At 54.2% G+C, this 14,853-nt stretch overlaps 1 protein-coding gene across 1 annotated transcript in view; it reads left to right on the top strand.

Annotated features, from left to right (window-relative positions):
* The window catches only part of VEGFA (vascular endothelial growth factor A), an 18,262-nt gene extending 5,271 nt beyond the window's left edge, over positions 1-12,991 (top strand). Inside the window, exons 3-9 of the mRNA XM_019642653.1 lie at positions 1,021-1,069; positions 4,222-4,418; positions 5,158-5,234; positions 5,596-5,625; positions 7,513-7,566; positions 8,713-8,844; positions 11,221-12,991. Coding sequence (XP_019498198.1) covers positions 1,021-1,069; positions 4,222-4,418; positions 5,158-5,234; positions 5,596-5,625; positions 7,513-7,566; positions 8,713-8,844; positions 11,221-11,242 — 561 coding nt within the window. The 3' untranslated portion in view covers positions 11,243-12,991. The remainder of the gene's footprint in view (positions 1-1,020; positions 1,070-4,221; positions 4,419-5,157; positions 5,235-5,595; positions 5,626-7,512; positions 7,567-8,712; positions 8,845-11,220) is intronic.
* The last annotated feature ends 1,862 nt before the right edge of the window (positions 12,992-14,853 follow it).

The raw sequence follows: 14,853 nt of genomic DNA, 5'->3' as shown, positions 1-14,853 counted from the left end.
GGGCAGTTGGTGAGAACTGGAGATCTTCTGGAAGGGCTGGGAGAAGCCTTTGCCTGGTGCTGTCAGGTCCACATGGTTGGGCTTGTTGACCTTCACAGCTTCTGGGGAGCGGAGGAATGATCTGGGTGGGGGTGGGGAGGGTTGGGGGAGGCCTGTGGCCTACGTAGTGCAGGGGGCCCCCTAGGGGCTGGGCAGTGCTAGGGCATAAAAGACTTTCCTGGAAGCATTTAAGGAAAGTGCCCAGGTGAGAGGGACTTGGGGACCCCTTCAGCCTGGGAGGGAGAAGAAACCGGGGAGCAAGGGAGGAGTGTGAAGCTTGAGGCTTTGGAGATCCATTCAGGCCCTGGCTAGATGTGTGCATGGGGAGAAATGGGGCTTCCCCTCCCCCAGGGCTTCCAGGCTTTATCCTCCAGGCAACCTGTGGGCTTGCTGAATATTCCTGAGAACGGAAGAGTTTGGATGGGGGAGGGTGGTTGGTGCTCTTCGGTCCTCTGCACCCCCTCCCTTCCCAGCACCAGCTCACCCTGGTATTTGTCATGTCAGCAGGAGAAGGTCACCATGTTGTTTTTCTCGCCCCCAGTCCTTCCTTCCTGCCCCAGTCCAAATTTGTCCTCCTATTTGACCTTAATACTTACCCGTGGCTTTGGACCAGGGAGTCAGGGGGGCTGAGAGGATTCACTTACCTTAGGTCAGCAATGGGCCTGTGAGAACCGGGAGAGGGAAATATGGGGAAGGGGCGGGGACCTGGACAGTGCAGCATTCTGGTGTATTCCTGTTGCATTTTGAGCCTCCCACTCCGCAATGTCTGGTCAGTCTTTATCTTTGGCTTCAGAATTGGAGCAGTTCAGGGCTGGTGGGTGGGCTCCGTGCTGTGGGGAGTCCATGGTGCTGCCCAGTTCCTCTCAGAAGCCTTGGCAAAGCCAGAGGCTGTGGCCTGGGAGGGCCAGGGGAAGGAGCCGGAGCCGGGTGGCTGGGCCTGCGTGTCCCTGCCCATGCCTCATTCTTTTGTTTTGTCTTCAGTGGTCCCAGGCTGCGCCCATGGCAGAAGGAGAGCAGAAAGCCCACGAAGGTGAGTCCCCTGGCTCTTGGATGGGGTCCCTTTGCCTCCCATGGGTTGGGGGAGAAGGCCTAATTGCTTCTTTTCAGGTGGGGGGAAGGACCAGGGGCACAGGAATTCGCTGACCGGGAAAGGATGAGATTAACTCTTCATTGTGGAGGACTCTCTTTCCTACTGAGGCCTCTGCTGGGAATAGGACTTACAGCCTTTTTCTCCTGCTCTTTCTAGTAAAGTTTTCTTTGGAGAGGGAGCTATGAGCACAGACCAGGAAGACAAAATAGTGTTCCAGGGTCCCAGATGTTGAGGGAGGTGTCCCTTGTCCCCACGACTCCCAGGGGAGGATAGATATCCCTTGTCATTTCCACCCCGGCCATGTCCCACCTTTGGGGCCTATGTGGAGGAGGCTGTGAGCCTTGCCACCCGGAGAGCTGGCTATGTATGAGCTGGAGGTGCAGAAGGCCCAAACTCATGGGACACCATTCCCCAGTTTGCATTCCTTTGAGGGTAGAGAGAGAAAGCCCGACAGCCTCCCCCTGCCCTCTAGGTGGAGGAGGTTTGGGTGCTGTGAACTTCCCTCCTGGGCCAGCAGAGGGCTGGCAGTAGCTCCCAGGCACCCCGCCCCCCTGCCCAAGCCTAGTCGGCCTGTGTCTTTTGTTCCCTGCGGTTTGAAGTAGGGAGCCTCCCATTTCTCTAGGGACGCCCAGGCTCTCCCCATTATTGAATGTGGCCTCTGCTCCAGCCTGTGGTAGGAGTGCCTGATGTCCCCCCCCCCAGTTCCCCACCTCTGTGGAGGGAAGGTCCTGGGGTCTTCCTCCAGGCCAGCTTCCCTGACCTAAATCTAGTGGGCTCAGGGTAGTAGCCAGGGCTGTGTTTGCACTCCCAGGCCGGTTCTGCCTCTTTCCTGGCCTGGAAACCCTTTTTTTGGCCCCCGGCCTGGCTTCCTGGCCACTCCACAGCCTGTGCCACTGACAGGCCACCAGTTCCCAGTGCCCCCACCCTTCAGCCTCCCAGTGATCTCCGTGGCCTGGGAGAGGCAAGACAAATGGTCTTTGTTGGAGAAAAGATTGTCTTCAGAAATAAGGAAAACCATGGAAGTCTGAGGTTGGAGTGTGTGTGTGTTCACGCCCTGTGCAAAAGCAGAATGGCTTTCTTCGGAGGCAGGGGCTAGGGCGTGAGGGGTGCTGGCGAAGCTGCCTTCCGTCACCTCCTACAGGCCTTGGGGATTCCAGGGAGCTTTTCCAAGGGATTTTCTTCCAGGGTCTTTTTACCCTCAGCTATTAGCCACCGTGGCCCAGGCCAGACTTTTCTGCTATCCTATCCTGGGTGGGGCCTGTGGCCCTGAAGCCTGGGCCACCTCTGTCCCCAACCATGACGAAGTGTCCGGTCATGAATTCTTGATTAGTCATCTTCTTCAAGATAGACTTGGCTTAGAAGAGGGCTTCTTTAGATCTCAGGTCTTGTTTATACTCTTTTCCACTGTGCTTTACCCTAACCCTTTTAGGGATGGAGAAGGATTCTGTGCTGTTGTCTGGATAGGAAAAGTAGAGACCTCAGGCAAGGCCAGAGACTGGCTTGGGGGGACCCCGACTATTATTTCTGTTTTCATACCTGTGGGCACCCGCGCCCCCCCCCCTCCACTTCCCCTCAACTCTCCAGATTCTTCTCAACCCACCTATTGTACACCCCTCCCTAAGCTCCTCTTCCTTTGCCCCTTGGAGGGAGGAGGAAGGAGACGCTCGGCTAGTCTCTAGGGAGAGGCAGCCTTGGGGAGGTTCCAAACCCTGTGTCACCTGGGCTGAGAAAAGGGAGCTTGTTCTCAGGGCTAGAAATGGAAGGCAAAACTCCACATTTTAGCCTCTGTGTCAGTGTCTTTATGAGATCAGCCCAACCCACTTACACAGATGTGCAGAGTCTGAGACGCAGAGAGGGAGGGACGGACTCAAGGTCACACCAAGTCATGGCTAGAGCCCAGCCTCCTCTCTGGCTGGGTGCTGCTGCTTCCCTCCTGTGCAGGGGGAACTCATTGCAGGGACAGGATTGCTATGTGGGGGTAGTGGGGGGAAGAGGGGGGTGTGATGGGGAGTGGCAGGCTGGGCCACAATTTGGAGTAGTCATTCCAGAGGGAGTCCTGAGTTTATTTATTCTCAAGGGCCCGCCCCTGTGGCCCAGAATTACCTCTTCATGCTCCAATGCACCTCAGGCTCCGTGGCCAGCCTGGGAAGCTGTCTGTGCCCTGGTCTCCCTCCAGATCAGCTTCTAGAAATGCTCTGTGGCTGCAATGGCAGCACCGTTTTTTCCATGATGCAAGCAGTTTGCCCTCTTGGGCGGGGTTATCGGAGGCTGGCAGGGCCTGCTCAGCGTGCCCGCCCACTGCCACCTGCTGATTCCAGGCCGCCCTAGTCCCTGTGCGGATGCCCACCACCACCTCAGCCCATGTCTGGGGAGGCGTCTGGCAGGTGGCATAGTGCCCCCTGAAGCTTCCTGTCTGTTTTCCCGTGATGTCAGCTCGAGAAGGCTTTGATGTCCGAGATGATTTTAACTCTACCACTTACGAACATTATGTATGGCCTTGGGGCAAGTTATTCAGCCTCTCTGAGCCCCCAGCTCCCTGTTTGTAGAATGAGGGTCCTACTCGAGCATCATAGTACCATGTACGGAGATGACAGCTATGGACGACCATACCCAGTACCCAGCGTATAATAAGCACTCATTAAATGATTGTTGGTAGGTTGTTGGAAGGAGATGGCAGTGGCTGTGGAGAGGTTGTAGGGAAATGGGGAGTATGTTGGCCAAGCTAGCTGTTCTTCCTTTCATGGGAAGCTTAGAGCATCTTAACAGATATACTCCCACTCAGACTGACCCAGGAATTGGCTCGGCCATCATGGTGAGGCAGGGGGATCAGATGTGACAGGCCATCTCCCGTGGAACCTGACAGCGTCATGTGCTGTAGAAACAGGCCTTCATCAGTGTTGACAGTGGAAAGCTTAGGGAAGGACTTCAACTGTATTCAGAGGGACTTAAGTTAGATTTATGGAAGGACTTGCCCCAGAGTGGGTATCTCTCACAGAAAACCTGAAGGGTGAACTTACTAAGCTGGGTGGAGAGGGGGGCTGGCCTTCTTGTGTGTGACCTGCTAGGCTCATGTGTCACCCCCTCCCATGCAGTGGTGAAGTTCATGGATGTCTACAAACGCAGCTACTGCCGTCCAATCGAGACCCTGGTGGACATCTTCCAGGAGTACCCTGATGAGATCGAGTACATCTTCAAGCCGTCCTGTGTGCCCCTGATGCGGTGCGGGGGCTGCTGCAACGATGAGAGCCTGGAGTGTGTGCCCACTGAGGAGTTCAACATCACTATGCAGGTGGGTACCTGTGGGGACTGGGGCATGGGGACACTTGAGAGGAGGAGCCAGACTTGCCTTGCCCAGCTCCTGTCCCTGACTCAGTCAGGGGCAGGTGTGAGGGGGTCTTGCCTCTTTGGGGGAAAAGATGCCTGCATTTCTCAGTCTAGGTTTCCAACGAGTCCCGACCACCTCTTCCTCCTCCCTGACCTTTTGTCTCCTGGACTCAGGAGGAGGGTGACACCTGTTATAGGAGCGTGTTTCGTGTTTCATCCTCCCTCCCTTTTTGGGAAGCTGGATGAGAGTCATCTGTAGAGAATTTAAGAGCCAGTTGTTTGGTGCTGCTTGGTGGCAGGGTCCATCACAGCCTGGACAGGGTGGGAGGGAGGCAGCTTTGAGACCCTGTGGGGGGGAGGGGCTCTTGGGTTCCTACTAGGGGTCAGCGTGAGCCTAGAGGGGATAAAAGGAGGGGAGGGATGGGGCGTGGCAAGAACCCAGGACCTGAATTCCCAGCCTGGCCAACCCTCGTAGCCATGTCTGCCCTCGAGAGGAGCAGGGTCTCCTGGAGGGTCAGCAGGGCTGGGGGAGTTGGGATGGGCCTGAGGCTCTTTCTGGTAGAGCCTCTGGTCCCCCTACCTCCACCACCCATCCCTGCTCCGTAGAACCCCTGGGTGCTGAGTGGCAAGAGCCACAGGGGTGTCCCATGTGGGTATGGCTGGCTGGGTCACTAACCTCTGTGATCTGCTTCCTTTTCCTCCAGATTATGCGGATCAGACTCCACAAACTCCAGCACATAGGAGAAATGAGCTTCCTACAGCACAACAAATGTGAATGCAGGTGAGGATGGAGTCATGGATTCATTCGCTCAGCAAACCGCGACAGGGCACCTGCTCTGTGCCAGGGTTAAGCGTATGCCACTTGTTAGCCCGTTTCCACCCGTCACATGTATAAACGCGGGCATTTTGATTTGCTTCAGTGTGCCTTGGTTTCCATATCTGTACAGTGGGTACAATAATAGTATGTACCTTATAGCATTGTTATAAGGATTAAGCGAGTTATATACGTAAAGAGATTAAACCTGTGTTACTATATCATAAATACTACGTTACGTTTTTATTGTTATTGTTATCATCATCATTATCATCACCATCTGAACTCCTCTCTGTTTTGTTCTTTTCTCTTTCTCTACCCACTGCAGACCAAAGAAAGATAGAGCAAGGCAAGAAAAGTAAGTGGTCATGACTTTAGTTCTTCTCCTTTTCAAACTTGGTCGGTTTTCTTGGTTTGGGGCTCTTGGCTTCCTCTGTCAGGGGGTCTGATGGCTTCACTGGGTTAGGGAGTTGGTCTCATGAAGACATGTGGTGGCAGCAGTGGGATGGAGCAAACTCCAGGATGATGGCTACGGAATTAGTGACAAAACCCAGCCTGGAGCCTGGAGCTTCCTTTGGGACAGACGACGTGTTTCAGGTCTCTAGGTCATTCCTGGCCAGGACTTGGAAGTTTTGGTGTGTTGAGGGGCAGCGTGGACACTGGCTCCCTGGCTCGCTTTGGCCTCCCATCACCCATAGCAGGGAGAGGGAATGGGTGGCAGAGCTTTTGTGTGTGAGACGAAATGGCCTCTTACGATGGCTGTTGTGGTGGTGCAATTGGATTTGGGGCCAGCTGGGGTGTTTTCTTGGTGCATGCCCTCCTGTAGGAGTAAATAGGGCTGGAGACACTCAGTCCTCTTGGCCAGGGAGAAAGCGTTGAATGTTGGTCATTTTCAGAGGCTTCCAGTTACTCAGTACGGAGGGTCGAGTCAGAATGGAGCAGGGGTGAGGGGGGGCAAGGTCTGGGGGTAACGAGCCTTCGATACAGGGTGAGCCCTGGCATGGGGATGAGTCTGCAGGAAAAGAGACTGAGAGAGAGCACCTATCTGCCCTTTCCTCTGCCCACCCCTACCATCCCATCTGCCCCATTGTTCTGGGGACATTGAAGCCCTCTAGGCCTCAACCCCTTGCCTCTTCCCTAAGTCCCCAACTTCCATGATTGCTGTGGCTATCACCAGTGATTTGGGAGAGTAAGCATGTGCATGTGCATGGACACACACACACACACACACACACACACACACACACACACACACGTGGGGGCCGGGGGGTGGGGGGAAGGAGTCTGAGTGTGAGTGAAGACCTTCCTCCTTCTAACACTTTCTCCCAACAAGAGGGAACAGACTTGCCCCTCCCCTTGACCCCTCCCCATCTCTTTCTTTCCCTGTGGCAGACATTCTAAGGAGCATTCTCTTGGGCCTGGCAGGTGTGGACAGTACTGGTTCTCTTGAGGTGGACAGGCTTCAGCCTGCCTTCCTTGCCCATTCCCCAAATGCCTGCTTTGCCCACAGGAGAGTGGGGAGCTCGCCTGGGCTCTGCCGGGCTGGGGAGAGAGCTCCCCGCTAAGTGGCGCCTAGGCCGCTGTTCCCCATGCCTCCTTAACTCCCGCCCCACCCTCCTGCCGCCGGCCTGAGGCTCTGAGGACTCCCAGCCCCACCTCTCGGCCCAGGTTATGGCTGGGCAGGCGGGTGCTTTTTATGCACTGCCTTGGTTTTGTGCCAGCCCCCAAGTGGAGCTGCCTTCTCACATTCGCAGAGGCAGGGCCCCTGGAGAGACCCCTTCCTGTTGCCCTTGGAAATAAAGACAGAAGCACAGCCTTGGTACCCTCCCCCCCATCCCCTCCCCCAATCATGTCAGGTCTCTGACCTATTCCCCAAACTCTGGCCTACCTATTATAGCCCCCTGACCCTCGGGATCAGTCTTGTACAGGGTGCTTTGCCCCCTGCCTGGGAACAGGAGCCACCATGAGCATGGAGGCCTTTGGGGTCTATTCCCTCCGCCCAACCTCTGCTCCCTGCCCAAAGCCTTGCTGGGGGCTGGGTTTGCCACCCCAGGGTGGCCACAGTGAGAAGAAGGAGTCGCCGAGTGCCTGCTGCCCCAGCCCACGTGTGTGTGCCAGCTCTTCCCTGGAGCCCACCTGCCTGCCGTCCCCTCAGCGTGTCCTGTACGCTGCCCTCCTCACTGCTTCTTTTCCTTTCCCCTGCCCCCTCTCTCTGTCTCTCTGGCTCTGTTTTTTTATTTTCCAGAAAATCAGTTCGAGGAAAGGGAAAGGGGCAAAAAAGAAAGCGCAAGAAATCCCGGTATAAATCCTGGAGCTTGTATGTGGTGCCGCTGCTCTCATTCTCTGGAGCCTAACCAGGGCCCCCCAATCTAACTCCTGCCCACAGGACCCCTTAACCCTCCCGCCTCCCTCTCTCCCTCCCTGGCTGTTATCCTCCCCTCTGCCCCAGTGTCTCTCTCTCACTCTCACTCCACTAATTGGCACCCATGGGTAGATTTGGTGGTGGCGTTGCTGATCCAAGGTTGGGGGTGGGTGGCTTGGCCTGGAGGAATCAGGGAGGGGGCTCTGGCTTGGCTGGGCACGACCTTTCTCTCACCCACTGGGCACTGGTGATGGGCCCATGTTGGCATGGGTGCCAGGCAATGGTGCCTGCTCACCCAACTGGTTTCCACTGCTCTAGGCTTCTGCACTTTTCTGGAAGCTGAGGGTGGTGAGGAGGGCAGACCAGGTGTGAGGAAGGGGCTTGAATGACATGAGGCAGCTTGTTGGCTGGAGGAGGAGGCTGGGTGGGGACAAGCACCATTTGGCAGCCCATCTTATGGAGTTAGGGCCCCTGGAGGGGAGTCCCCTATTCCAGCCCGAGCCATGACACCCACAGAAGCCTCCCTATAGGGCAGCTGCTTCCTCTGCGTTAGAGGCTGTGGTGGACTCTGCTCTGGGCCCTTTGGCCGCCAGTGTCCTGGCCTGTGGACATTGCCTCTGGGCTCAGCCTGCTGTCACACCCTATTTCAGTCCACCTGTGGTGGACAGGCCTGGGCATGAGCCCTCCTCACACAGGGAGAAGGTGGCCCCCAATTGCCATCCCCAGCAGGTGAAGAGTCAAGGTGTATTCTTTTGGGGGCAGTAGCTGTTGGGGCCCTGTGGCCTGAGACTTGCACTTGTCCCCATGGGACCGCACTGCCCCTTATTGCAGCCCTTTCCTTGCACACTGCCCGTCTGTGTCTGCCTCTTCCTGCGGGCAGGCTTCCTAGCCATTGCTGCCTCTTTCCGCCGCTCTCTGTCTTCGCTGTAGCACTTGGTTCTTTCCAGGGTGTGGAAGGATGTAGGGGCCCACTAGCCGGGTGGGGGCGCCGCTGTGCACATGTTAGGGGGTGTTGCATGGTTTTTTTTTCTCTCTCTCTGCTGACGCTCTAGCTTAGATATCTTTCCTTTTGCCTTTTTGCAGTCCCTGTGGGCCTTGCTCAGAGCGGAGAAAGCATTTGTTTGTACAAGATCCGCAGACGTGTAAATGTTCCTGCAAAAACACAGACTCGCGTTGCAAGGCGAGGCAGCTTGAGTTAAACGAACGTACTTGCAGGTTGGTTCCCAGAGGGTGAACGAGTCAGAGAGGGGCTTCATAGAGAGGTGGAGAGAGAGAGAGAGAGAGAGAGAGAGAGAGATTGATTGAGATAGAGAGAGAGATTGAGAGAGAGAGAGAGATTGAGAGCACGTACCTGAGAGGGGCCAGCTGCTTGCTCAGCTTCTAGCTGCCTGCCTGGTGACTACTACCTTCTTGGCTCGCGAGGCCTCTGCGGTGGGTGGCGGGCGCTGGCCTGGCCTGGCAGGGCCCATTCAGAGGTTGCCCTGGTTGCCTGAATGGGTAGACTCATGAGTGGCATGGTCTAATGTGGTGGTGTGGACGCAAGCTGAGTGTTGTGTCCTGTGGTCCTGCTCGTGGTTGGCTGTTGGTCCTGATGTTGTGATTACTACCTTTGCTGTTATTACTGAGGGCCCTTCCCGGTGTGGAGAACGCTGCCGTGTACAAAGTGAAAAACGCTTTCTTGGGGACCCCGCCCTCTGAAGCCTACACCGCTGGGCTTCTCATCCCTCAGTGTCTCTCCATAGGGGGCAGGGGTTGAGTCCCTCCTCAGACTGGGGTTCTGGAGGGCATGGGCTTTGGCTGTTGGTTTAGGGCAGGTAGGAGATTGAACATCTGGGGACACTAGATATCTTTGATACCCTGGTCTTTATGGTGACAACCTCAAACAGCCCGCATATTTCCAAATGCCCCCAGGATGGGTGGAGGGAGGGGCCATGCCCACTTTCCTAACATGAGACTGAACTGCTCATACCCTGAGCCTGGCTCTTAGTCACCTGTGTAACACCCTCCCCTCCCACCCCCACCGCCAAGGCACCTGTATCTCTCTGTTCCTTGTCCACAGTGGGGACCAAGGAAGTGTCAATTATGTGAGTGAATATAAGAGCGAGTTCAGGGAGGGAGGTCAGGAGCACAGGGCTGTGACAGCTGGCTGGCAATTTTTGATGCCTCGACTGGCGTTTGTACCATTCTGGCCTGTGTGCAAAGGAAGGGAGCCCTCTGAGCCAGCCTAGGTGTTACCCAGGGAGGAGGGGCTTTTGTGGGGATTCCCCAGGCACGGCCAGGGTGTCCCCTGGCTTGTCCAGATGCTCCATTAACCAAGCCCTTGGAGGGTGGCTGCCTTCCCCCACCCTCCATGTTCCTGTGGCTTGTGCGTGATGAGAGGACGCTGGGGACCAGGTCTTGGGGTGTTGATGTGGGGCTCTGTCTGTTTTGGCAGTATGTGAAGACAGGAAATGTATACCAGTATTGGGGTGGGGTCTCTGCCTAACTCCAGGGCTGGATGAGCGGTCCCTGTGTCCCCTAGGCACTTCAGGGGAGGTAAGGGACTTGCCATTTTAGGGTTTTTGAAGAGATTATTCTGTAGAGAGACTGACTCTCTGGGATGGAGATGTCTGAGGTAACCTGGGAGCTAACTGAAGTTACCTCAGCTTCCAGAGACACCCCACCCTCCAGACCTGGCTGTATGGGGAAATTCGGTACCCCAAACTGGAGGCTTAGGATCCCCATTCCCAGGGTCTCAGCAGGGCAGGGCCTGCTCTAACCCCTCCTCACAGATGGGAGGGTAAAAGACAGACCAGCGGCGGGGGCATGATGAGAAAGTTCTTGGAGTCCCTTCTGCTTCAGTGCGAGTAGCATAGCCACCAATTTGTCTCTCCTCACCCTGAGTTAAATAGCATATCAGGAAGGAAAGGCAGCCTCGTACTCAGGGCCTGCTGCTGCCAGTGAGCTCAAGAAAGATGAGGCTTGTAGCCCAGGCTGGGAGAGAGGGCATGGAGAAGGGAGTGGTGTCCCTCACCTTCCTGGGGCCCCAGGCCCCACTGGCTCCCCCTCCTTTGGGAGCCTCACTTCCCCAGGGGCAGTGCCTCCCCTTCAGCTGGCTGTCCCCGGCTGGGCCTCGGCACAGGCCCCTTTCCCTTGCTCATGGTCCTCTTCCCACTCTTGTCCCCAAAGCAGCCCCATAGAGACTGAGCTGAAACACCTCCTCCTTCAGGGCAGGGACCCTTTCCTGATGAACTTGGTCCAACTCTGATCACCCATCAGCTCTTAAATGTCAAGTAGGGACCGTACTTTAGTACGTATTCATTTGTTGCATGCAATGAGATGTCTTCTGTTCTTGTTTTGTCTCAGCGAGATTGGAAGCTTTAGAGGGCAGACTGGGAGCCCTGCCCTAGCTACTGCTCAGACAGTAGCTCAGGCCGGGGGGGGGGGGTCTCCTCAGACAGGGGCTGGCCCTCTCCATTGCCCCAGGGCTCCCTGAGACAGGACCTCTTTGCTGCAGGGACTCTGGCTGCCAGGAAGGGGAGGCTGCCTGCCTCACTACCAGGTCTCCTCGCCTGGCCCTAACCCCTGGCCTCTGTTTTCCGTTCCCCGCAGATGTGACAAGCCAAGGCGGTGAGCCGGGCTGGAGGAAGGAGCCTCCCTCAGGGTTTCGGGAACCAGACTTCTCACCAGGCAAGATGGATACAGAACGACTGATAGAGAAACCACGCCGCTGCCACCACACCACCATCACCATCGACAGAACAATCCTTAATCTAGAAACCTGAAATGAAGGAAGAGGAGGCTCTGCGCAGAGCACTTTGGGTCCGGAAGGCGAGACTCCGGCAGAAGCATTCCCGGGCGGGTGACCAAGCACGGTCCCCCTTGGAATTGGATCGCTATTTTATTTTTCTTGCTGCTAAATCACCGAGCCCGGAAGATTAGAGAGTTTTTATTTCTGGGATTCTTGTAGACACACCCACCCACATACATAACGTTTATATATATATATATATATATATATATATATATATATATATATATATATATATATATATAACATATATATAAAAATAAATATATATATTTTATATATATAAAATATATATATTCTTTTTTTAAATTAACATTGCTAATGTTATTGGTGTCTTCACTGGATGTATTTGACTGCTGTGGACTCGAGATGGGAGGAGAATGTTCCCACCCAGATCCTGACAGGACAGAGGATGGGAGGAAAGACTCTGGCATGATCTGTTTGACCCTCTTAGGGAGCCCAGGGTCCCCTCCTTTGCCTAGGAACATGCAAGGCCAGGGCATGGGGGCAAATTTGGCCCGCTTCTGGGAACACCGACAAACCCAGCCCTGGTTCTGAGCCTCTACCCCAAGTCAAATGGACAGGAAGAGAGACGACAGGTACAGCGATGAGGAGTTTGGGGAGCCTGAGGACACTGCTGTGCTTTGGGGATCCCCGCCACATGCTGCACAGGCATCTTGCTCCCAGGGGCACTGGCTTGGAAGATTCAGGAGCCTGGGCAGCCTTTACCTAACTCTTACCTGCTTCCGAGAAGCCCAGGAGGCCACTGACAGATGTCCTGGAAAAGATAAGAGAGACATTGGTGGAGGAAGGGCAGCCCGGTGACAGCTCGTCGTCCGAGGGAAGGGCCTCCTGCCTCGGTCCTTTCCCTGTTCCCCTCCCCGGGTGCAGCCCAGGAGGGCCTGATGTCCTCAGATCATTGAAACCACTAGCTCTGTCCCCCCAGGAGAACTGGCTCTGTGTGTGTGAGTGGTTAACCCTCCTCCGTCCCCTGACCCAACCCTTCCCCGCGGCACAGAGAGACAGGGCAGGATCCACGTGCCCACCATGGAGGCAGAGAAAAGAGAAAGTGTTTTATATACGGTACTTATTTAATATCTCTTTTTAATTAGAAATTAAAGCAGTTAATTTAATTAAAGAGTAGGGTTTTTTCAGTATTCTTGGTTAATATTTAATTTCAACTATTTATGAGATGTATCTCTCTTGTTCTCTCTCGCTCTCTCTTATTTGTACTGGTCTTTGTGTATAAAATTCATGTTTCCAATCTCTCTCTCTCTCCCTGATCGGTGACAGTCACCAGCTTGTCCTGAACAGATATTTAATTTTGCTAACACTCAGCTCTGCCCTACCCTTTCCCCTGGCTCCCCACCACACATTCCTTTGAAATAAGGTTTCAATATACATTTACATACTATATATATATTTGGCAACTTGTGTTTGTGTATATATATATATAAATATATATATATATATGTTTATGTATATATGTGATTCTGATAAAATAGACATTGCTATTCTGTTTTTTATATGTAAAAACAAAACGAGAAAAAATAGAGAATTCTACATACTAAATCTTTCTCCTTTTTTAATTTTAATATTTGTTATCATTTATTTATTGGTGCTACTGTTTATCCATAATAATTGTGGTGGGAAAGATATTAACATCACATCTTTGTCCCTAGTGCAGTTTTTCGAGATATTCCGTAGTACATATTTATTTTTAAACAGCAACAAAGAAATACAGATATATCTTAAAAAAAGCATTTTGTATTAAAGAATTTAATTCTGATCTCAAAGCTCCTCCTGGTTTCTCCTTCTCCATTGAATCCTTGTTCCAGACTTCCTCCTGCCCGCTTTCCCTCTGCCCTTGGGGAACATGGCATTTATCTTAGGTCTGGGAAAAGGGGTTCTAGGTGTGTTATATATGGGGTCACCCGCCTCATTGCGCAGGGGCCCAGAGTCCTTCCATTGTGGCTGGGCTGGTCCTGCGGAACCTGTCCATTCTCTGCCATGATATGGTGTGTGTGTGCGCGCGTGTGTGTGGGTGTGTGGGTGTGTGGGTGGGTACTCTGGATATGGGGGAGGGAGACACAGCTTCTTAGACAGGAACCAAGGCCCTGCAGTGAGTAATGCTGCCTTCAGGAATCACGTGACCCTGGCCCTGTCCCTTGGTCAAGGAAGGAACAGGCCATGTGTCTGACTTTGCTGCCCAGGGGACTGGAGAGGGCTGGATTTGGCTACGGGGCCCTGTAGGCTGCAACAGGCTGGGAGTGGGAAGTGGGTGCTCACAGGGGCTTGGACCTCAGGTCATAATTTGGTTTTACTTAGCCCTGGAGTCCCTTGAGCCCCTGTAAGGTAGACCCACAGCGCTGGTTGCCGCTGAGGGGACTTTTCTCCTGCAGTCCTTGGGAAGGTAGAGCTGTCTGGGTCTTTGGCATTTTATGAGCAATGCTTCCAAATCTACTTCTCTAGCCTCTCTTATTTCTTCCAACAGTATTTATTTATTGGGCCTGCCATCTCGCTAGGGCAAAGGATGCTGGACTAAGACACCAACCATTCCACCCCTCACGGATCCGGTGAGGAGACACAACTATATATCCAGAAATAGGAAGATATATAAAATATGATAGGGCCATCCGATCCAGCATGGGGGTGGGGTGGCAGAATCGGGGGGTGAGGTCTTACCTCGAGGCTGCCCCTTAAAGAAGACGAACGGGGGTGGAGGGTGGAAGGGTTGAAGCAGACATCCCAGGCAGAAGAGAGCAAAGGCATGGAGGGGGCCCTGAGGAAGGCAGTGCACGGGGGATGGAGACTGGAGAGGGGGGCAGAGGTAGCTTGTGGGGCACCTGCAATGCTCCCTACAAGAGCCTACGAGCTGTCAGGGATGAGCAGCAGCTGAGGGGTTTTACATGGAGCAGCCCAGCAGTGTGGCAGGCAGGAGGCAGGGAGGCCAACAGGAGGCTGTTGCAGTCCTCTAGGGGCAGATGCCAAGGGGGGGGGTGGTAGTGGTGACTTCTGAGAGTGATTGGGGAGGGCGCCCTCTACCTCTCTAGGCTACAGTGGGAGGAAGACAGGAGGCAAGGTCCCTGTCCTCATGGCGCTTTTGGTCAAGTAAGCACTCGTTTTCCAAGCGCGTTCCACCTGTCAGCTCTTTCACTGGTTAACGATGAATCCACACAACAAATGCTCTGTGAGATGGGGGCTCTTGTCATCCGCAGTAGATGGACCTGAGCCTCTCAACTGGCCTCTTGGATTCTCCTTTCGCCTCCCTTTAGTTGACTCTCACACATCAGTCAGAGTGAATCTGCTAAAATGTGGGCCCAATCATGTCACCTTTGGGTTCAAAACCCTGTAGAGACTCTGTTTTACTCAGAGAAAAAGCCCAAGTTTGTACAATGGCCTTAAAAGGCCCTGCGCCATCCAGGCTGCCTCTA

The sequence above is a fragment of the Hipposideros armiger genome, unplaced genomic scaffold, assembly GCF_001890085.2.
Source record: "Hipposideros armiger isolate ML-2016 unplaced genomic scaffold, ASM189008v1 scaffold_72, whole genome shotgun sequence".
Lineage (NCBI taxonomy): Eukaryota > Metazoa > Chordata > Mammalia > Chiroptera > Hipposideridae > Hipposideros > Hipposideros armiger.
Note: the sequence above shows the minus strand (reverse complement) of the source record. Positions and strands in the feature narration are given on the sequence as shown.